The 24,455-nt window shown below is 32.0% G+C and overlaps 2 protein-coding genes and 1 long non-coding RNA gene across 3 annotated transcripts in view; 1 reads left to right on the forward strand and 2 right to left on the reverse strand.

Annotated features, from left to right (window-relative positions):
* LOC122517837 (fatty acid synthase-like) overlaps positions 1–10,712 on the reverse strand; it is a 13,291-nt gene extending 2,579 nt beyond the window's left edge. The window contains exons 1-12 of the mRNA XM_043636432.1: positions 10,241–10,712; positions 8,534–8,784; positions 8,227–8,458; positions 4,880–5,307; positions 3,788–4,081; positions 3,506–3,713; positions 3,266–3,426; positions 2,564–2,881; positions 2,159–2,464; positions 1,851–2,071; positions 1,487–1,770; positions 833–1,213 (exon numbers count right to left, since the gene is read on the reverse strand). Of these exons, the coding sequence (XP_043492367.1) occupies positions 833–1,213; positions 1,487–1,770; positions 1,851–2,071; positions 2,159–2,464; positions 2,564–2,881; positions 3,266–3,426; positions 3,506–3,713; positions 3,788–4,081; positions 4,880–5,307; positions 8,227–8,458; positions 8,534–8,784; positions 10,241–10,388 (3,232 nt within the window). The 5' untranslated portion in view covers positions 10,389–10,712. The remainder of the gene's footprint in view (positions 1–832; positions 1,214–1,486; positions 1,771–1,850; positions 2,072–2,158; positions 2,465–2,563; positions 2,882–3,265; positions 3,427–3,505; positions 3,714–3,787; positions 4,082–4,879; positions 5,308–8,226; positions 8,459–8,533; positions 8,785–10,240) is intronic.
* A 1,410-nt stretch (positions 10,713–12,122) lies between these two features.
* LOC122517796 lies at positions 12,123–12,374 on the forward strand. Its single transcript, XR_006303928.1, has 2 exons — positions 12,123–12,164; positions 12,273–12,374. It is a non-coding gene; the product is annotated as an uncharacterized LOC122517796 (long non-coding RNA).
* Positions 12,375–22,432: 10,058 nt separating this feature from the next.
* On the reverse strand, positions 22,433–24,444 carry LOC122517838. Its single transcript, XM_043636433.1, has one exon. The coding sequence runs from the start codon at positions 24,254–24,256 to the stop codon at positions 22,433–22,435; it is 1,824 nt and encodes a 607-aa protein (XP_043492368.1). The 5' UTR covers positions 24,257–24,444.
* Positions 24,445–24,455: the final 11 nt, after the last annotated feature.

The raw sequence follows: 24,455 nt of genomic DNA on the forward strand, positions 1-24,455 counted from the left end.
CGTAGATCTACGCCCGGCGACATCTCCCAAGATGCAATAAGACAGTGGTTCCCAAAGTGATCCCTAGGGACCCCTGAGGGTCCCTAGTATCATTCAGGGGGTCCGCGCAAGGTTTAATTATTAATACAAAAAAATATCCACAAATGAGAAACTTAAACCAATGTTTCAACAAGGATACCACAAATTCTGGTTATAAAAATAAATCCTAATTTTTTATCCTGCGTTATAGGTTACTGTACAGGAGTTGTTGACTTTTTTCCCGTCTTCCTATTCGGTGGAACGTGGATTCAGTGCCGTTATGAATCTCATTACAAAAAAAAGAACCCGGCTAGAAATTAGTACTCGTGGGGATTTGCGGTTGCTTCTCACAAACATCGAACCAGACATAAATATACTGATAAAATCTCATCACGTTCATCAAAGTCATTAATTTTTTCTATTTAATTTTAAACAAAAGTTATAATTTTAATAAATACTTCTTCAACAATTTTTTTTTAAATTTTTGTCCTATGCTTTATTTTAGCTTTCTCACTTGGGGGTCCGTGGACAACTTTTGACTATAAAAAGGGGTCCATGGATCAAAAAAATTTGGGAGCCACTGCAGTAAGAGAACGGTCGGGCGTGAGCGAAGTAATCCGTAATAGCGCTGCCGGCGCCAAGCGAAGAAATTTTTTCGGAACGCTCGGACGTCAAAGTGTTAACATTTTTAAGTATAAAAATAATTTATTATCAAAGCAAGTATAATTTAATAATCGATTTGGGAGGCATCGATTTTTTAATCGAAAATTTAATCGAATTCTTGGACTATATTAATTAAGTTTCAAATTCTTACCTTTTTTTTCGTTCATTTGTTCCGTTAATTGTTCCACGTCGATGACGAGTTTTTTTATCATACTCGGCATCAAAATATTTCTATTTTTACTGTTGATAATTTGCACTTGAATTAATCCTTCTAACAATAATGTCCAATCATTGTTCCATTCGAGTGTACCATTGGAACACGATTTAGAAAGTCCCCTGATAATATTGTAAGATTCTCTATACTTGTAACCACGTAAAAGTAGATTCGAGTAAATATCTTCTTTGGATAAACTTTCTATCTCTTCCTTTTGTAAAATTATTTCAGGACTATTGTTTCTCCCAGTTTTTGTTAAGCTTATAGTTCCCGAAGCTATCACTTCCTCGTTGAATCTTATTTCAAAGTCTCCCGTGCCTAAAAATGTACATTATTTATAAACAAAAATACTACAAATAAAAATATAAAAATATTAAATATAATAAATATTTATAACAATATTAAATATAATAAATATTTATAATAATATTAAATATAATAAATATTTATAATAATATTAAATATAATAAATATTTACAATAAATTAATTTAAAAAATATTTTTATAAATAAAATAAAAATATATAATAATATAATTTAATAATCCTATATCTGTCGAAATATTTTATGCTATGCGATTGCTAATTCTTACCTTTAAGTATCATAATCGTAAAGGTCATTTTGCCGTTTCTAGGTGATTTTAATAATTTATTGTGAATAAGAATATTATGAAATGTTAATGATTTTCCAGCCTCATTTAATATAAAATTCAAGTACATATCCGCAACAAGCTTCAAATAGACGGCCGAAGGTATGATCACATTACCGTTAATTTGAAAATCTTGTAAAAATTTGTATTTATTTGATCCCAAATTCAGGAGAAACGAACGTTCTCCAATTCGTTGTCTGCTATGCATTGAAGATAAGCACACGTACCTATCAAAAATATATTTATAATTTGAAAATATATTTATTTGTAGCCACGCGTTTAGAAGTAATTAATATTATGTACTAACCAATCGGAATTGTGTTCCCATCGGATGTGAGAAGAAATCGATGGGGTTCCTCTAGAAACGGGATATGGAATTTTCGGATAGAGTTTATCTGGCGTGATTGGATACCCTAGATTATAAAGCTTTCCTAACGTCGATAAAATTAAAGTTGCGTTGTCCTTGTGGTTCCGTTTTGTTAATGATAAATTAATGCAATCGCTGTGCAATGATTTTTTTAGAATTGCCTGAAGAATAGAAATAATTTCGTTTGGCTAATTTACCTCGTACAATTGAAATAATACGAATGGAAATATCGTTAGCAATAAATAAACCTGTAAAAGTCCGTGGGGTGAAATTTCAATGGTTACAGCATTTTTTGGTATCATTTTTAATACTTCTTCGAATAAAACGGAAAAAAGTAGATTATTCGTATGATATTCCGGCGAGGAGAAGCGTGCCTTCGTTGAGTCCCATTCGTTTTTCGGAATGGACGTGCTTATCCAACGTTTACTGCGTCTTTTCGGTCGAGGGATAACTTCCTTCAAGTAATCCAACAATTTTGGACCAGCCGGGGAAATGTAACGACTATGGTAAGCAATGTTATTAGTTGGCACGGATTTAGCAAATATTCCTTTATTCTAAAAACAAAAAAAGGTAATAAGAATTTTTTAAAGCTTATATTATAAAAAACAATTGTTTATTAGACTTAATTTAATAATAAACCTTTTAAGCATTACCTGTAATTCCTTGACAAAAGCATTTATGGATTCGGTAGGTCCACTTATGGTAGAACTATCGGGCCCATTATGACAAGCAACGTCAATGTCTGCGGGACAAAAATGTCTAACTTGTTGATAACCAAGACCGATTGCAGCCATCCTTCCATCTATCAAATCACTTTCTACCGAGGCCAAACCTCGAGAAAGTGCGGATAAAATCATTTCCTCGGCCGTAAAGCAACCATCCGCGTAAGAGCAACCCAGCTCACCGACGGAGTGTCCAATCATGTAATCCGGTTGCACGCCAACGGCGTTTAAAATATCCACCAAACCGATCTATGTAAAGATTATAGCTAAATAATCCCTAAATAAACACTGTTAACCCATTGCATTATTCGGAACCTCAGGAAACGCTAGGCCAAACGCGGCTGCCTCGATCATCGCGATGAAAGGCGAGCGGCGGAGCGCGCGTGCCGAAATTTGAAACCTATTTTCACGACCGAGCGCAAGATGTCGAGTACGTGTCGGACTCGTGATATTCATGTTCGGCCTGAAATGTCGAGTACGAGTCAAGCTCGTGATATTCATGTTTCATCTGGAACTGAACAACGAGCCCGACTCGTGACATCCATGTTTGGCCTAAAATTTTCATCACGAGTCAGACTCGTCAAAATAGTGCAAGGGGTTAACTAGGGAAAAATATCTAAGATAAACAAATACTTGTATAGCTGCGATTCCCAGAAAACAATGTATAATATTGTCGTATATTTCAGGATCCTTGTCGCATATAATATGCACAATGTCGTAACCTCGTGGTCTTAAAACTGCATCACATTTTTTCATAGCTTCGGCAAAGATTGGTATCTTCATCAGCGATTCACCTAAAGTCACGACAATTTTTTAACATACTTTTCGTTATATTTCTATGTATTATACGTATCGATGTAATATTAGTAATACCCATTCCAATCCATTGCGAGCCCATTCCCGAAAAAACGAACCAGATCTGTCGGGATTTGTGTTGAATCAATTCTATCGCTTGTTCTGAATTAGCTTCTTCCAATTCTGGAATGATTATATATCCAGAATACAGAGATTGCGTAAATGGTTTCTTGGTAATGTCGTTGATTAATTGAGCCAGTTCGTCATCTCCTTTGCACTGCTTCAACTAAGCATACATACGATGATGTAACTATGATCTGGGTCGGTATAATTGGTCGTAAATCTGAAAAAGTAACTTACAACGTTAAAGATCGATGATATCATTTCCTCATTTCTACAAGAAATTACAAAAAGTCGTGGCATGTTATGCGGCGAAAGGTCTCTCTTCTGTTTCTCTTTGGAATGACGTTTTAGGATAATGTGAGAGAAGGAACCGTTTAAGGAGGCTGTGTTCACGGCAACATAATCGTCGAGCAAAGGTGTCGGTTTTGTAACAACTTTTACTCGTCCATCTTGAAGACATTTCGCATCTTCCGGAGGTTTGTCATAATGAAGATTTGGAGGTATAACACCAGTTTCCATAGCAATTAGTACCTGCAAATTGACATTACATTTAGTACAGACAACTTGAGGGGTTATACGCAGTTAGAGTTTTAAAAAATCGATTTTTTTTTACATTTTCGGAATGTACATATATTTAGGTATATTCTCTGAAAATTTCGAATTGATCCGGCAAATATTCTTCACTTCATATAAGCTGCAAACAAAAATTTTGAACTATGCGTAAACGTCTCTTTGAAATTTTAAACTTGTTTTTCTCAAAACGGTATTTTTAAAATCAGTGATCTTGATTTCTCAGAAATAACTCAACCGATTTGTCTTATATTTTTACGCAATATTCCTAGATATATTTCTCAGGTATTGACGGGAGGTATAAGATTTATAAAAATTATTACTATTTTTTTGTTTACAATTTAGAGCGAAAATTTCAGTCAAAAACGAAACATTTTTTTCAGATAGACGCCATTTTGTCAACAATCAAAATTTTAAAAATTCCTCCCGTTAATATCTGCATTAATCTATCCTCTAAAAGAATCTACCATTATTTTTTATTTCTGTTTATCAAAACCGCCGAAGTGGAGATCACCGCCAAGCGCCTTTTTTTAGGGGACGTTCAGGAAATCATCTACAGGAGCGGTGCACATTAATATTTTGACATAATCGACGCGCTATTGTATTCTTAAATGTAGGCTCTATTTGAATTACCACCACTTATAATTGATAAATTAAAACTTTTTCTATAAAAAAATTCATAAGAAGACGTGTTTTTTGAGCCACGCAACTGCGTATAACCCCTTAAACATTAATTAACACTTGTCTCGGATAATTTACCTTTATGATCGAATTGATTACGTTATTATTTAACGTATGACCAATGTTTGATTTGATCGATCCTATTAGTAGAGGATTAGATGGGCTTCGATTTTCACCATAAACTAAATCTATTGCCTTGAGTTCTTCGCGATCCATTGATTTGATCGCTGTACCATCTGCCTCGATGTAATTTATGTCGCTCGGTTTCAGACCGCAATGTTTTAAAGTTTGTTTCATTATTTTAGCCTGGAATTTGGCTGTAGGATATAGACATGATTTTCTTGGAATATTTTCACCGTACATCACAGTAGCATTAACGACCTCGGCGTAAATTCGTCTAGCGTTTTTGGCTCTTTGAAGGAAAATCGCTCCTATCGACTCGCTTCTCGAGAATCCATTAGCTTTCTCGTCGAATGACCTATTCACACCGTCGGGTGACAACAAACCTAACAATTTTATTTATTTTATTTCTTTCATTTCTTTTAACAAAAAGTTCAACATTGTTTAATAAAGAAATATTAAAGTTGAACACCACAACGGATTTTTACGAGTTTTGGTATATCAGTAGTATACTTTTAAGGTATTCTTTCGGTAAAATATTTCGGGGGAATGGTTAGCCAATTTTGAGAAAAAAGATTTTAAATTTTCTTTTTTTTTTTTTATATATATATTTGTGCTTATCTTTTTGTAAATTACATTTTTTATCAATTGGCGCGATAGTATAGGACGTAGCGTTCTCGCCTGTTGATCTTGGTTGGTTAGTGTTCGATTCTTCTCGGTGGAAATTTTTTTTTTATAATTTAATTCTATTTTATAAGTTAAAACAAATTTGTTTACATTCATTCATTTTTAATTATATACTTTCACATACACAAAATGTAGATGAGTAGAAAATTGTTTTGTAATTTATGTTTGTAAAAAATATTTTGAATCGCATAATTTATGTTTTTAAAGTGTTATAAATGTATGTAAAATAAAATGAGTATTGTTTTTTCTCAATTTGAATCAACTTAAATTATGTTGAATGGACTTCGCGGTTCCTTCAAATTTTATAACAAATCTGGTTGTTAATTTTGAAAGTGGCCTAACTTCATTCTTGGTAAGATAATAACTTTTTTGTACATGAAATGAGACAAGAAGATTTTGTATTAACAAAATTATTAGAAGACGCAATTTTGAAAAGGGTCAAGAATTCTAACGGAGAACCAATAAACTGGTTAAAAATATGTTGGATGGGTTTTGTCAAAAATGAACCGTATCAAATTTTCTATAAGACATCAATGAATGAGAACGGAAATTTGAAAGTCCTGAATTTATTACCACGTCGGGGTAGACCAAGAAAGTTCGAAAATATTGTATAGACATTACTGTATAAAAATATAAGACGAATTACAACCGCAAAATTCAAGGACATAATTGACTTATTACGATATATACCACCGGAACATCATGATTTCTTTAAACCCTTTTCACATACACAAAATGTAGATGAATAGAAAATTGTTTTGTAATTTATGTTTGTAAAAAATATTTTTAATCGCATAATTTATGTTTTTAAAGTGTTATAAAGGTATGTAAAAAAAATGAGTATTGTTTTTTCTCAATTTGAAGCATCTTAAATTATGTATTAGGGGGACCGGAAAGTAATGTCGTTTTCTTACGCTAAATACAAACACATACATTTTTAACGAGTCTTTATTTTTAATCAATGATGTATTCCCCATCATTGTCAATAACCTTTTGCCATCTAGTGAGTAAATTTTCAATCCCTGATCGATAAAAATTAATTGGTTTTTCGGCAAAATATCTAGAGATGGCATTTTGGATATCATCCAAATTTGCAAATGTTTTGCCACTTAAAAAGTGTTGCAGCGCTCGGAATAAGTGGAAATCCGATGGTGCAACATCGGGCGAATATGGTGGATGAGGCAGCACCTCCCACCCCAATTCATTAATTTTTTCTAGAGTTCGCCTTGCGCAGTGCGGTCTTGCATTGTCATGTTGGAGAATGACGCCTTTTCGGTTGACAATCGCTGGCCACTTTTCAATTAAAGATTGATTGACTCGCTGCAATTGTTCGCTGTAGAGGTCTGCAGTAACAGTTTGTCCAGGTTTCAGTAATTCAAAATGAACAATGCCGCGAATACTCCACCAAACACACAAAAGCGCTTTTTTGGGGTGTAAACCTGGCTTAGCAGTACTCCGAGGGATTTCATTTGGAGAGAGCCACTGCCTTTTGCGTTTTGGGTTATCATACAGGACCCATTTCTCATCTCCTGTGATTAAGCGATCAAAAAACGCTTCTGTGTTGTGTCGTTGAAGCAATAAGTTGCATGTGATTGATCGGTTAGCCTTATTCTGTTCGGACAGATTATGCGGGACCCAAACACCTGCTCTGCTTACTTTCCCAATCTGCTTCAAATGTTCTTGGATGGTCGACCAAGGTTGGTTGAGACTGTTTGACAATTCCTCGATCGTCTGACACGGATTTGCTTCCACTTCCGCCCTCAACACGTCGTTGTCTAACGCTGATGGTCTTCCTGATCGATACGAGTCGGAAAGATCAAAATTACCCGATTTGAACTTGGAAAACCACCTTTGGCATTTACGAATGTCCAGTGCATTTGGATAAACATCGCAAATGTTTTTGGTAGCAACTGTTGCGTTATTTCCCTTGCGAAACTCAAAGAGCATGCAATGCCGGATGTGTACCTCTTCTGGTATTTGGCTGGCCATTTTACCCAAAATTACAAAAAAAAATTGTAATTCAATTGTCTATAAGTAAAGAAATCACTATAACCTCACAATGTCTTTGGTACGCCTCTGAACCAAACAATGAGCTGACAAATGACAATCAAGTATTGGCATGCGCAGAAACGACATTACTTTCCGGTCCCCCTAATATAATGGACTTCGGTTCTTTCAAATTTTATAACAAATCTGGTTGTTAATTTTGAAAGTGGCCTAACTCCATTCTTGGTAAGAAAACTCATATTATTCACTTAATAATTGCCATTATTTTAATAGGAATTGTAAATTTAACACCTTTAGATACACTTAAGCAGCATAACTTATTGGTATTCTGTACGTATATTTTAAATTGCATTGAAACGCAAACCCTTAAATATCTCAATTTAAGTATAAATGGACTTAGGCCACTTTCCAAATAAATATACACATATAAAGAAAGGCAAATTTTAAAAAATTTTTTCTCAAAATTGACTGGTTAGTTCACCAAAATATTTTACCGAAAGAATACCTTAAAAGTATACTCTACACACATACCACCAAAGCTCGAAAAAATCCGTTGGTGTTCAACTGTAAATATCTCCTTGTAAGAATAATTGGATACTTTGTGATTTTACCTAATTCTGACATGTGGTAAGATATTTGTAGATGCAAAATTGTGATACCACTGCTAATGATCGCGTAATCGCAAATTTTACTCTTTAAAGCTTCGTACGCTCTTTGAATAGCTACTCCACAAGATGAGCAAGTTGAATCGAAGGTGCAACTTGAGCCAATAAAATCCATACAAAAAGATATTCGGTTTGACATCATAGCGCGGCTGACACCAGTAAGATTAAGTCCATTTTGCTACGATAACAAAAAAATATGAAAATAATAATTACGATAATGTGTGCGTGTGTATCAATTATTTATTTGAGTTACCTCCATTTTTTCGTAGAATACAGCTTTATCTGACTCGCATAAACTCAATGTTCCGTAAATATTCGTTTTCGTGTTCCGTATCTCGACGGGATTTATTCCAGCATCGGTGATCGCCTCGAACGTAATTTCCATTGCCAATCTCGCTGCCGGTTCAATAAAATGCGTCTGTTTTGCATTGATTCCAAAGCAAATGTTATCAAACTTTTTGATCTGCGACAACTTCCCGATACGCGCTGGAACTTTGGCATCATCTGACAAATAAAATCATTTATTCGATACATCAATATTATGATGTATATTCTTCAAATTGAAGGGGGTATTCTGGTCTAGAGGCATGAATTTTTAGGTACTTTTTGAAGTGCCGTAAAAAAAAGGCAAACAATATTTTTAGTATGAATTTTTAGTATTTTTTATCAGATATTTATTAATATTTCAAGAATACATAAAAAGAAAAAAAAGTGAAAAAAATTGAAAACTCCAAAAGTTATCGGCCGATGAAGTGGGGGGTCTCAAAAAAATGGCGTGCGATTGTGACCACGATTCCAACTCTCCTAGTAATCTGAAGAAAAAAGAAAACGATTATTAATCTAGAGTAATAATGCCGCTATCGTACTAAATAAAAAAAAGTCGAAAAATACTTTTTTTTCACAAAATGGCAGCTGCCTGAAAAAAATTCATTTTTTTACTACTTTTTTTGAGATTTCCGAATTTTTTAAAAATAGTAAAACTTCAAATTTGTGGCTGACGATAGTTAGTACGATAGATGAGTATATAGAGAAGACTTGCAGCAAACTTCAAGTAAATCGGTTTAGTAGAATTTGAGAAATCGTGGGTACCATTGTAAAAAAGATAGTTTCGAAAAAAAGGCGTTTGAAGTTTCACGTAAAGTTTCGCGGAGTCTAAGTCATAAAGTGATATTTTTTACTTACATTTATTTAATCCACCATTCCTACTGCATACGTAGGACCTTCTTCGACTTCGAAAAAAAGATTTTCCGCGTTTCTCTCTTCCGTAACTACTTTCAATAATCACTTCTTCATCACTTGACTTACTCAATTTTACTGCTGATGCACTCATAAAACTAATGTCTACCTCTCCCGAGAATCTATTGCCGTGAAATCACGTTTTCTTTTATCGATTCGGACGAGAAATCCTTTTCCTCGAGGATTTTCGATCCATTTTACTTTAAAACATTAAAATAACAACTCGAAATATTTTTATTTCACTCAGAACACATGCGTTTATGTAGATTGAAGGCTAGAATTCAACTGTTAGCAAATGGATCTAATTGAACACTAAATATAAAAGATTATTTGAAAATTCATAAAGGTTACCTTCGGTTATTGTATTTCAACATATATATATATATATAAAAGTACAAAAGGTTTTTCGAGAAAACGATCACAGGTAGACGAATAGTCCCTAATGTCTTTTGTTTAATTCGTTCCGGCCGAGCCGGTTTGGATGTCGGATCACTAAAACAGCTATATCTCCGAAAATAATTTGAATTTTGAAAAATCTTCTTAAAGACACATTCTTAAAGGACTAAGCTTTGAAAATATGAAAAAAAAAAAATTGATTTTTTTAAATTTCTAGACCAGAATACCCCTTTAACACTTTATCGACCGCTAGCCTATTAATCGGCTTTTAGCTATTGACGGTTTTCGTACAGCTTTCTGCATAATAATTAATTTCATTTATTCTTACTGTATTTCCATTTTGTATGATCCGAGGATACGCAGTCTTCTCCATTCATTAGATTTCTCGTCAACTCGTCAATACTATCACTGTTCGGAAATTTTCCAGATATTCCAGAGATGACAACCGCATCATCGTCGAAATCTTTGAATTTCATATTATTTCAATATGTCGACAAGAACAATACTATCGAAATAAGCACTGCTTGTCACAATGAACCCTTTTATACGAATCTTTTACCCCTTCTTATTTAATTCTACTAATAAATTTAATTTACATTTCAATTTTATTGACAATTCAAATGATGTATTATTTTAAATGGAAATCTATTCGTCATTAATTTTTCTTTCAGGCGCATTACCTTGTCACACCTTTGACACACCTTTGACACTTTCCGTTGCTGGTGTTTATTAAATTAAAGTGATCGAATAATTTTCTTCATTTTTTTCAATTCCTTTTATTTTATAGACTTTGAGATCAACTTATTGTTTTATTACTTAATTCGATCTTATTTGTTATTTTACATATGGCAAAAGTTTTCAAAATAAAAAAGCCTCGTTTAAAAACGGATATCTCTTAATCGATTTAGCATGCTTTATTGCATTTACAATTAGTTATTTATCTTTTATCACTTGCTTTACTTCAAATTCTGAATCGGCTGTATAAAAAATAGGTGACTCATGTGTGATTTGTAATGAATTGATATTGGTTGTGTCATCCCCACAGATCAGACAAGTGTTATTATTTTATATATGCATTTTTTCTTATATTAGAATAATGAAAAATCGTGTATAATTAGCGAATATAATTTACAATTGATCGTACAGCAATAAATTATGTTTAATAAAGCAGACCGTAAATATTTTCATTGAGAATGTTTTTATAAATTTTAATTGCTTACTTTTTTGAATAATTATTTTTTAAATAATATTACGCTGTCCTCTCTTGCGATTCTGACGCAACTCTGATGACCTTTAAATGATTTATACGAAAGTTAAAGTATACCGGATGAATGGCCGATAAACCTCATGTTTATTTCATTCTATTTATACCAAGAATTATTGCATATAGATTGATCGCATTTAACTGATAAGCTCTTAGTTAAGAAAAGAAGAATATATTGAATAAAACAATGTACGAAATTATATGCACCTTAGATGGTTGATTTCGTCGAACAACTTAGGGTATTCTATACGTAGAAAAAAGAGTGTATTTAAACTTAATATGTGCAGATTATTATGAAAGTGGTCTAAGTCAAAATGAAAAAAAAAACTGGTGTGTGTAATTCTTCACGCACGTAAGAAGTTATACTTCTTTGACGTACCAAAACGAATATAACCTCAATAACCTCAAAAATAACTTCAAGAAAATTACTTAAAAAAAAATAATAATAATTATTATTACTATCATTAACAATTTTCCTTGTTACTTTTTAATTTTCCTTGTCTATTTTTTAATTTATGTTATTATTATTATTATTATTAATATTATTATTATTATAATTGTTATTAAAAACTGGTGTGGGTACTTATGTACGCACGTCACAAGTTATACTTCTTTGGCGTACCAAAATGAATATAACACCAACAACCTCAAAAATAACTGCAAAAAAAATAAGTATAATCTTATTTATTTATACATGAAGAAGAAGAAGGGTTTAATTAAAATAAGAAATAAAATAAGAAATAAAAACTTAAATAAGAAATAAGAAATAAAAAAATTCATCAAATAAAATAAACTTTGATTGGTTGGTGCGCCGTAAGACTCTCTTCTACAGGAATGTGTTCGCTGACATCATTTTGTCCAACTTTGTCGTGAATTTGATTATCATTAAAATATGAATCATCAATTTTAATATCGTACATTCTATACAATGGAGACGGTATTAAAAATTGTAGCCAAGCTTTAATTGTACGCTTGTTAACAATGCCATGTAAGTAACTAAATCGGTCAATTTTCTTACGTTTAATATGTACATTTATACAATAATCGTTATCGATATTTCTTTGAAGAGATTTGACCATTATATTAACTGAAACAGGCAGGTTAATTAATTGACCATAACTGGCGTATTTACCATTCACATGTCTCAGACGTCTGATCTGCATAAAAGAAATACGAGGCGAAATTAATCTTTCAAAAACTAAATATAAAGGTGGTAGATGCTAAGGTACATCTGGATATTTGAAGCCGTTATATGTTGATATTAGAGGAATATTCTTCTTGTTTAAAGCTTGTATGCATGTATTACAAAGCTTAGTATTTTCTATAGGTACATTAGGTATAAATTGTATTAGAATATCCTTATGTTCATTAGATGGCTCTTTTAAATCCTTTTTAAACCACAATCTGTCACATACTGAGCATGGATGTTCAAATGAATTGCCCAAGAATTTTATTATAAATTCCTTATGAGCTCGTTTAAATTGATGATAATTGCTATATGGTAAAGAAGGATCTAAATCCATATCAATTTGCTCGCCAGTGGAATGATTAATTACTAACTGGTCTGAAGAGTTAGAATAAATAGAGGGTACGTACATCTGATTGAGGTAATTCCTGATCCATGATTGTGTCTTGGTTTAACGAATTGCGTTCTTCATCCGGTACAATGTCTTGATTAGACAATACATGTATAATCGAAGCATCAGCTAAATATTGATTATTTCGTGCTTGAGATCGTGAACTTTGCTCCATGTTTGTTAATGTAATGTTTTTTGATGTTATATGATGATGACACGGCATAGCAGAATTTTCCATATACACATCAGCTTGCACAGTAATATAGTTGTGATAGTCATCTTTTGCAGTAGACAACGATGCATCTTGAAGAAGTAAAAGTAAAAAATAAAGACCAAATTCCCAAACGTACCAAAAAGAAGTATAAGTTCAAAAATAGTAATTAGCAGTACTATTAGTTATTGCTGTGAATTTTAAATTGTATAAATTTGTACCGTTAATCATAGGCTGAGCCAATGGTTCAGAAGTCACTAGTAAATTCGAAGTCGATGGGGCACATAAAGTTCCATTCGCAGACAATTGGATTTCTTGAAGAAATAAATGTAAAATAAATGTTAAATAAAATAAATGTAAGTAACTTCAAATAACTTCAAAACATAAAAACCAAACAAAAAAAATAAATAATTAGCAATAATATTAGTTATTGCTGGGACATTTAAATTATTTAAATTTGTACCGGTATTCACAGGCTTAGCCGATGGTTTGCAAAGTAAATTAGAAGTTGACGGAGTACATAAAATTTCATTCGCAGGCAATTCATAACCTTTTTGAATAATTTTTCTTCGTAGCTAAGAACCCTACAACGTTTGGCATTAGCGTGCATTATGTTTTCCTTATTTTCCTCATTATTTTCCTTATTTTCCTTATTCCTTTTCCTACGAAGACGATAATCTCTACATTTCTCTGCATTAGTTTTAGGCATATTGAAAACTAAAACAGAAATTTAAATGTATACTGATCCTGGTCAATAAAAAGCTGCAAGAGATTATAGTTTAATAATAACTTCAAAATTAAAATAATTAAAATAATTAAAATAAAATAAATAAATTTTCAACAATAATTAATAACAAATAATAAAATTTAAACTATAGATAAATGTGAATGCTTAATCTTAATTTTTGTATTGTTGCTAAGGAGAATAGTTGAAGATCTACGTCCGATCGGCACTATTGTTTTATTAATTTAAATCGCAACGTGTCCAGCAACTTTTTGTACGATTTTCTGGCAAATCTTTAGTGAATCTGGAAACTTAAGCCACACAACATTTACTTCTCCATCTTCATTGTATTCAATATGAAATAACTACAATTTTCCCGAATGCCAATATATACTCTACATTTGTAAATAACATAAAATATAACTTCAATAAAAACTTTAACAAAATAAAGATATTAAATACAATTTAAATAAAATACAATTATAAAAAAAATTAATAAAATAAAACAACAAATAAGAAAAAAGAAAAACTCTTGGTTAAATCAATATAAAGTATAATACTATATTGGCTCGTCAGGCAAAAAGTCTTGTAGCATAAAAGCTCTGGTTGATAAATTAAATATAATAAGGAATTGCAGTTTTAATAAAAAATTAAACACGTATCTCACCTCTTGCTCGCTTCGCTTGTATACGGATTCAACAAAAAGGTTCACCTCGTTTATGGAAGTATAAGGAATACTTATACTTTTCTTATTTCGCTTCTAGCTTAAATCGCTTTGTTCGTCGCTTTCTTTGTAAATTCTTTGCTGCTTATCTAAGACGTGTCGTCGTAGGCGTCCAGTGGAAGAATGGGACGAGTGCTTTGTTTAATAGGCCCTGCAGGGCGTGCTTAGCAACGGTTTAAAAAGTGGGGAGGGACGATAAGAAAATTTCCTTATTTTCAATATTTTCGAAATGATTGAGCCGCGTATTTCGAATATACGCTAAGAATCTATAATCTTTATAAATGGTACATAAATTGTAATTACGTTGAGTGCCTCACGAATTCTGAAGGAAATCCTCGTCAGGTTACGCTCGTTATTTAGTATTGAAAAAGAAGTATAACTTCAAAACAATCAAAAAAAATTCATGTTGCACAATACGTTTCCATTCTTTCATGCTAAATTCTCCATATTTTTATAATTAATTACAGATTACCTACCACAATGATAACATATTATTATTATATTACTATTATCATTATTAATTTTCCTTGTTACTTTTTAATTTTTCTAGTTTATTTTTTAATTAATGTTATTATTATTACATTATTAGTATTATTATTATTAATTTTATTTTTACATAGAATATAGCTGATAAAGAAACCTGTTCCTCTTCCCTGCTTGATGATCGATAATATTTTCTAATGGAAGAAGATTATTTTTCTTTTACTATTATATTTTTATTCTCATTTATTTATTGAAGTTATTTAATTTTATATAAATATATATATATATTTATAGCGTGATCAGGTAAAAAGGAGGAGGATTGAAAATATGAGTAGATAAGCTACTAATTATTCTTTTCTATTAAGTTAACTAAATAACTTCAAAAAAGAAAAGAAAAATATTTTCAATCGATCGATATATTATATATATAAGAAAGAATAAAAAGAATAACTTCAAAAATATAAAAATATAGATATCAGTCAACATTAAATGTAAGGGAGATATATCGAATTACTTTATGCGTCAACGGCCATGGCGCGGTTACAGCATTAGTTCTCGCTCGATCATTTAAATAAAGCTGCGCTGAGTACGATTAGTATTTGGATGGGTGACCCGCTTGAGAAAAAAAGGGGAAGAAGAAGAGAGACAACTTCATACCGTAAACTTGAAATCGTTTCGCCGCGCGTCGTAAATACCGACAAAATTCATGGTGTCGTTTTTCCAGACGCTCGGAACCAAATCACTCCCCATTACATTTTCCCTTCTTCTTCTTCTTCTTCATTCTTTAATTTAGGCAAGTTGCCTGTTTCGTAACGACGTTTTTCTGCCTATTGCACTGTTAAATTGTCGCACCATCGTTTTCGTGGTCGCCCTGTACTTCTGTGGCCAATCGGTGATTTATTCCGTGCAATTCTGCCGATTCTTGTTGTCCATTCTGCTAATAGACAGAGTGTCGTTTCTATGAGCCGCAAATTTTTTTACGTTGGGTAGGGAGCTAACCTGATCCAACAACCTTCCTCCTTTTCCCGGGCTTAGGACCGGCAACATGATCGCTGACCTTGATCCGTCCAGCGATCATGCAGGCGGAGTTACATTTTCCCTAACGCGCCAAAAGAGGTATAACTTCAAAAAAAAAAAACTTCTTCCCGCTCGATCATTTAAGTCAAGCAGCGCTGAGTACGATTAGTACTTGGATGGGTGACCCGTTTGAGAAAAAAAATGAGAAAGAAGAAGAGAAAAGACAACTTCATGCCGTAAATTTGAAATACCGACAAACTTCGTGGTGTCGCTCGGAAAAAAATCACTCTCATCACATTTTCCAAAACACGGGTTTGGGAAAAGAAGGTATAACTTCAAAAATAAAAATTTTGCTTCGTTCTTGCTCCGTTCATATGGCCGAGAAAAAAATGTAGCAGGAAATTAAACGCGCACCGGCAGTTTTGATTTATTCGAAAATTGTTGCTAATATATTTATAAGCTTATATTTTACGTATGTTCTGTCATGTACCTATCTATATGCATTTAATTGCGCGAAAAGTGTTGAACATCAAAGATAAGTTGGTTTCTTGAACGTCATTGAATTACATTCGAAGGATGATTTTATTCGACGAATGCGTATGAGTATGAGGAATGGAGTACTTGTTTAGTAAAAAACGAATCTTTAGGTTTACAACGTTAGTTCTTTATGAAAGATCAAAGTTCGACTATTTAATCGTCGAACTTTAACGCGTTACTTCCACCGTTGGTGCTCGTAAGACTCCCTGAGGTCTCTGTCACTGTTCCAGAAACAACAAACAGTCGAATTTTTGGACCTCGGTTGGGACGATGCGAATACGTCGAAGATGTAGTGTTTTGAGCTTGTAAATATTTGACGTACAATGTTTCGGATCAATATGTCATCTTTAATACAACTAAAGATAATCATCAAGTGGATATATTATTAGTTTTGTAAACGTATGTATATTTCCAATTATTTATTTATTTATTTATTTATTTATTTCAATTTATCTTTCAAGTATTTTCATTTCACACACACACACACTCGCACACATGTAGAATGAGCGATATTAAATACGAATAAAAGGTTTTAGATTTGGAAATTAAAATAACGTAATCGTGGATACGAATAAAATTAAATAAGATGAAAAATAGAAAGAAAATCACAGAAATTTGACAATGAGATTTATTATATAAGCATTTGAAAAAGTTCCATGACAGGGTGAGTTCCGATGGGACCTGACTTAGGTGTGTCTGAATTTTTATTCATTTTGTTTCTTTCGTTTATCCCGATTACGTAATTATTACGCATTCGAGAGTACTTTTAACTTTTTTTTCAATGATCTGCGTTGTACAAGTGACTGCTTTCAAATCTATTTTTCCTTCGTTGTTTTATCAGAAAAAAAGTAATATCTTTCTCTCTATTGTTAAGAATTATTTATTGAAATAAGAATAATTTAGGTCTTTCGAAATCGTCGAAATGATGTTTCTTTCGTAAGATTACGAACGATCGTAAATACATTATATGTACATTGGGATTGTTAAAATGAAATTTAACGAGGTAGAACACCGGTGAAATTGCTGTTTATCCCTGGCACATGTCTGCGTAAAGATTGATGGTTTTTCGAAAGTTTATACTCGTATGCAGATTCGAATAAATGATGGATTAGACTAACCAATTGGCGTAGCCAAGATATAATAGAAGAAGAAGAAGAAGAAAAGATGCAAAGATAGTAGCAGGTAGCACGTAGTGCGAACACGCTTGGATATTTATGGCACATCACCTACTTACTGACATTACATTTTCTTTTTCTAATGAAAATTATGGAGTGAATCGATGAATGGTTCAAGAAGATATGTGCGTTGAAAACTAACGCAACACACGTTCGTTCGGATAGTATGTATGTGTGTGTAATCGGTCAGTGATAATGACGTCAACGAGTACTTGCCATTGTTTTATTCGTTTATACGTAGCAGAAAGTTTATTTAGCCGTTGCTGTGCACGGATTTATAAAACGCTGACTGCTGACAAAGAAGATATTTTAGAAAAATTTTCCAATATGTTGCCGCGCAGCGCATTTTTTCTATTTTCGAGTATGCTCGCTATGCCGAAGAAACATTCGCGGCATGTATAATTGGAAATTATACGCTGAACAAATTTCGTTTGCAAGTTGTATTAGAAAATGATCAATCACCATAACTCGAAGAGACACGCGTTATGGTGGTAATAGCATCGCATCGATTATAGGAAAACTTTGCGCAAGTGTCTCTACCTATTGGTAAACGCGTTCTTTCTTTTATCCTATGACAAAGGAAAATGTAAAAATAGAAAGACCAGTTCGACGGATTTCAGGTCACTTGTTGCGAGTCGGAATGTACTTTAACACCAACACGACGCCAGATATTTTTCCTTCAACGAACATCGGTGACATTTTGCGACTGTGCGTGACGTTTCGTTTCTGACCAATTCGTAATACGAGTTTTATCGATGTTTTCTACTCTCATTCTCTTTCTCTCTCTCTCTTCTTCGTGCATTCAAACGATCGCATCTGTCTAAAACTATTTTCCTATGTAAACAACGACAAAAGTAAATATACGTGTAAATAGTTTTTAAAAGCTTTGCCATATAATAAGTTGAAAATGTGTCACATATCCCATGTCCCCCCCTTCCCCCTGTTAAGAAAAAGTAAGTTTGCCTGCAAATTGATTCGACTGCACGATGAAATGACCGTGTAAAATAATGCAGTGAGTTACAATGTGAATTCAATGAATGTGTCAATTTTCAATCATATTTTTAACCACATTTTATAGATTTAGAGCAGAAATGTTGAATGAAAATTGTTCTCGGGTTCGAATCCTTGTAGAGGAAATATTTTTTTAAAGTAGATATTTTTATACTTCTTTTGAGTTTCATAGCAAAAGATAAAGTTTTTCTATTGTAATTATAGAACTAATTTTGATATATATATATATATATATATATCAAATATATATATATATATATCAGATATTATATATATATATATATATATATATATATATATATATATAATATCTTATTTTCAGATATAACGCTAGACGTTCAATAAATTCTAAGAGGAACTTCTTCCGTGAGGAATTTAATATTAAAAATGGAAACATCAAACTATCATTTTCTAGTTTTAAGTTCATCCTTGTTCAAATTGTAATATTTTATTTTTGAAATGTTTTTCAATTAAAGACTAGAAGACTGTATAAAAAGTCTAGCGGTTTTATTTTTCCTCTTATTTGAATTTATGATTTTGTTTATTAATATTACATTATCAATGTATTACGTTACACTATGAAAAAAAGATCGTAAAAATAAGACGCATATTATTTTTTGATGTAGGTTAGGTAACTTGGAATAGTTATAAATAGAAAAATCAAATGAAAAAGTTTAGAGGAGAGTAGAATTTAGACTGTGCTATATAAAAATAAATATTGTTGATTTTATAGAACTTTGGATTTTTCTAGTTTTTTTTCTTTTCAACGAAAACAAAATTGAACGTGTAAAAGTGTTACGATATCAGTATATTAAAAAGCAATAAGAGAAAAAGACACAATACAATGAAACAATAAGAATATTTGTGTACCAATCGAAACCTTGATGTTTTAAATTTAACTTAACATAAATCTAACTCATATTCATATATATATAGAAAAGAAAAAGATTTTTATTCGTGATGAGTGAAGATTAGAAGAGATTGTAATCGCAAGAAAATTTCTAGATCTTGAATGACTACTCTCGAGAAGAGAGTAGATAACCGTGATTACCGATAAGAGTTAAATTTCTTGTTCAAAGAAATAACGAGGATAGTATTGGTATGGAATAACTATGTGAAAGGGAGAGAGAGAGAGATATCGAATGAATAATCTGACAGAGAATTATAGACCGTTCGTTGCCGATTTCTCTTAACTGACGCTATTTTCTATTCGTTTTTGCCGTCGAAGACAAGTAGAAATACACCGACATAGGATGGGAATAAAATTAACCTAAAATCCATTGGTTTGTTTATACGGTCGACAAGATTTCTAGTTGCGATAACAAATTTCAAAGTCTTGCGTTGATTTTGGGAAAAGGGAGTTCCACGGATAGACAGTCGATTACGGATCGATCTCTAATCAAAACAATGACATAAGACCTTGGATCTTGTATTTTCATGACTTTAAGTTCATTCGCTAATACTAAAAACAATATTTAATAAATGTATCGCAGGGAAGTTGGAGCAAAGTAAAAAATCAATCAGAACGTTTTGTTTTAATCTTGTTGAACATTTTTTCCATTCATTGGGACTTCTTCAGCAACTAGAAAATATATTACATAACCTTAAAAATTTTTCAGCAACTATAAAATATATTACATAACCTTAAAAATACATGGTTTATCAAAACATTTAATAAATAGTTATTAAAGATTAACTCGATCGTCAATATTTAGATTTTCCTATGTATTAAAAAGACATACATTATTATGTTTTATTGATAAATACATTTAAGATATATAAATCGTTTTCTTTATCTTTTTATTTTTTATAGTAAAATCATAAATCGTTAAATTCTACCATGTAATTAAACAATACTAATTTAATTATTAAATATTTTGATAAACTATGTATTTTTAAGATTATGTAATATATTTTCAAGTTGCTGAAAAAGTCCCAAATACACTTAGCATACATAAATCGTTTTCTTTTTCTTTTTTTTTTTTAAAGTAATATCATACATCGTTAAATTCTAACATGTAATTAAACAATACTAATTTAATTATTAAATGTTTTGATTAACTATATATTTTTAAGGTTATGTAATATACTTTCTAGTTGCTGAAAAAGTCCCAATGAAGGGAGGAAAAAACGTTCAACAAGAACAAAACATAACAGATTCTGATTTCTTTTTTACCATGCTCCAACTACCCCGCGATACATTTATTCATAATTTTCTTTTTCGACACGATAAACAAACAATTGACTAATAACAATAATATTTCTTTTTTCCCAATTTCACGTTTGTGTTTTAATTTTTTTTCAATTTTCGTCGGTCAAATGAAATAATGTAAGTATGATCCGTTCGTAGTATCACTCCGAAATAATTTCCGCGCGCGCACGTGGCCTATCGTGCCCACTATGTATTTTTAAATACTTGGCCGGTGACCTAGGGCAATTACATGCCAGACCGGTGAGACATCGGTCCACCTGAGAGGTAAATAAATAATAAGTTTTAAATAAAATACGATTCTCGAACGTTCCGCGTATCAAGCATGCACGTATGCTTGTATGTAAGTACAATTCTAACAAATAAAACAACAAGAGGAGATCGAACGATTAGATGATAAATACGATTGATCGATCTTAGTTGTTTCAATTAAATTTATTTGAAAAATTAACCTGTGAAATATCTTCAAACGCTTATCTCAATTTGGTTGACACCAATTGTAAACAAAATTCAACAGAAGTAATGCAATTACATATATGTATATATATTATTTATTTTGAAATATGTTTGTAATGTAAATTATTTTTTATTCAAACGTCAATCAGATTATAAGATTCACAATATATTTCGTTGCATGGTACGCATAGCGAAGTATAAGTTGACAAAAAAAAGAAAAAGCTCGGATTATCAGTCATATACTTGCGAAATTTATTATACGATATATTATATGACATTTATCGTAGATCTAGGAATTTTTCCTAAAGAGGAAAACGTCTGACTACCGAAGAATTTCTTCGCGAATGAAATATTTTCGTATGCGTATGCGATGAAAAGTTGACAGCGATGAAAATTTATTGGAACGTCTCGTCAGCGTATTTCAAAGCGACAAAATCGGGCGTCGAGATCAATGATAACGAGTGCCAGGAAATGTAACATCTAAATTCTATCTTATTCCCAATCCTAATTTTTTCCCACCAATCCTTAACCAACATATTCCACAAACATTACCACTTGTCAAATGTTTCATTAAAAAGTTATAAAGAAAAATACGAAATGATAATTAAAACTCGTTGGTTGAAATTATTTGAATTTCCGATGAAAAATGGATGTTTACGTCATTACGAATGCAACAAATATTGCATTATTTGCATTATGCATTATAAATTCACATTGATTTTCCATCATTTCTGTAAATACATCTTTTTTAATGAATTATTTAAGAGCCTAAGCTGACAGAACACTTTTGTATTAATTTCGTTTGCAGAATATGTTAGTAACACCCTGTATATTATAACAATGCTTACCACTGAAAAATGGAGGAGAAAAAAAAGTCACTTGTAGGAAGTTTCTATATCGCTGTTAAAAATTTCAATTCACAAATGATAATAAATCGAATAAGATAATATAACATAAGAGAGGAGACACCATAACCATCCGTTAAACTCGAATAACCGAACGCGCTGACCGCCGGTTTGACACTGATCGAGTTCTGACCAAGGTTCTGACTACTTCCCTTGCTTCCGCGCAAAAGAGGGATGAGAATATAGCGGTGCACGGTGGGGGTGCAGCAACAACGGAAAACAACTTCTTATTGACTAAATGTAGTTGCACGATCAAAGTAATGAAATAATAATTCCAAGACAAATAAAACGAAGATTATTAAATAATCGTATAATAAAAATTTCATAATTGTTATTATAGATTGCTGCATAACGGCATTTGCATTAACTGAATAATTCATTTTGTGTTTTTTTTCTAAATTAAACAACCAATCGCGACTCCATTTGTCCTTTATCCCAGATTCTATAATTCTTAGTAATATTTCATTGAAACGATTCAAGTATGGTGTCGTTTTTGGTAACAAATAAACTAAATAACGATTTTTCTGACATATATCCGTAACTTTTGTGATCGGTTTACCATTGTATCTTTTTGACATATAAATTAAACGTAATTTCGACGTCTCGTGATAGCACGACGTATTTTTATATAATATTAGATGTTTCACGCATTCTTTTATATCTGGCGTTTGAACCATTCTTTTTAGAATAGTATCATTACCGAAATATTGTTTAAAGAAAGGAAAAGATACGTTTAGATACATGATCTTTATATCTTGTCTTAAAATATCATCATAATTATTAAATTCAATTTCCGATTCAACATCCGTATTAATATTTAATAATTCTTCGTAAAATATGTCTAAATAACACATACGAGCTGCCATTATTGAAAGAAATATCGTTCGTCCGGATAATCCATTAGAATTCGGCGTTATGGCAACACCTAAGAGTAAACTGATGATATTTATTGGATCGAATACATTAGAAGCAGATTTCGATAACCTCGAAATAATCCAAAATAAAATAACGATAAGAAATATAATGAATAGAGCAAAAAGTACATGCGAAAAATCTATCTGTCTTTTCATTGAAATTCTCGGTACCATTATACATATATCGTCGGAATTTACTGGAACGGTATACACTGCCGAAATTAAAAAGGCTGACTGTAAGCATAATCTATACATTAAATCCAATTCATTTAGATTCTCTATCGTAATTGCAAGATTTCCATCTACTCTGCTAATTTTTCTTCTCATCTTAATTTTCTCATCCACTATTAGGGAAAAGTTCATTATTTCAGACCAGGTCTTAAATATGTTTTCCGATAGTCCTCCTAAAACGATCCGACCACCATTTTTCGGATCTCTCAAGATTTCTTCGTAAGGATGTTCATCGTTGATATTCGTTTTTAACTTGTAACCGTGTAAATTGTCTATTTTATACGGAAACAAAATAATTTCTGCATTCCATGACAATCTTGTATAATATTTAACGAACGGATTGTACCGGTGGACCGTTACATTTCTTTCAAATTTATGATAACCGGACAATTCGAGGATCGTAACATCCAACAAATGCAACTTCCACATTTGTTGCAAGGTCGAGTTGAAATTGTTTTCATCTTTGTCGTGGACAATCCAAAGTATTTTGGGGGCGTCGCTAGTAGGCATCAACGAACGTATTAAAATACCGAAATCTTCGACTTCACGTTGATCCAATAATTTTTTCTTAGATGTTACGTCGACGATTAGAGTCGAACAAGTTATTTTCGAATGATATTTTTCGGATTTTATCGAGGAAAGTGGCTCTACGAGAAATGAACGTTTAGATCTTGTGACATCGTTTAACGTTGCATCGATCACCTTACGCATTTCCGTGTCTGCATTTCTCGATGGAATCTCGAGATCTATTGCAAAAATAATTTCTTTAATATCCTCGGACACGAGGACAGTCTGAATGGCGAGTTTTAACAATGTGACGTTTAAATCGTTAAACGTCACACGAAGATCAGCGGAAACTTTGCTAATCATTGACACGTATAACAAAAAATTCACCAACAACTTCATCGTCTAATAAATTGTTATTATTTATTTCACTTCTGGCTTTCTCCATTTACCGTTCGCATCTAAACTGACACACTGCTCCGACCAACTTGGAATATATTTTAAAATGTAAATCATATATGAATGCTTCAACATATTTTTTTCAATTGCATTTTAAATAATAATGTATATTATATTAGAGTCAACATGGAAACAAGGAGAG

Source organism: Polistes fuscatus, unplaced genomic scaffold (genome assembly GCF_010416935.1).
Source record: "Polistes fuscatus isolate 324 unplaced genomic scaffold, CU_Pfus_HIC Scaffold21, whole genome shotgun sequence".
In the NCBI taxonomy this organism is placed as follows: Eukaryota; Metazoa; Arthropoda; class Insecta; order Hymenoptera; family Vespidae; genus Polistes; species Polistes fuscatus.

What these genes read in the sequence shown, in the direction of transcription:
- LOC122517838 (XM_043636433.1), bottom strand. Translation starts at nt 24,256, where the DNA reads ATGAAGTTGTTGGTGAATTTTTTGTTATACGTGTCAATGATTAGCAAA.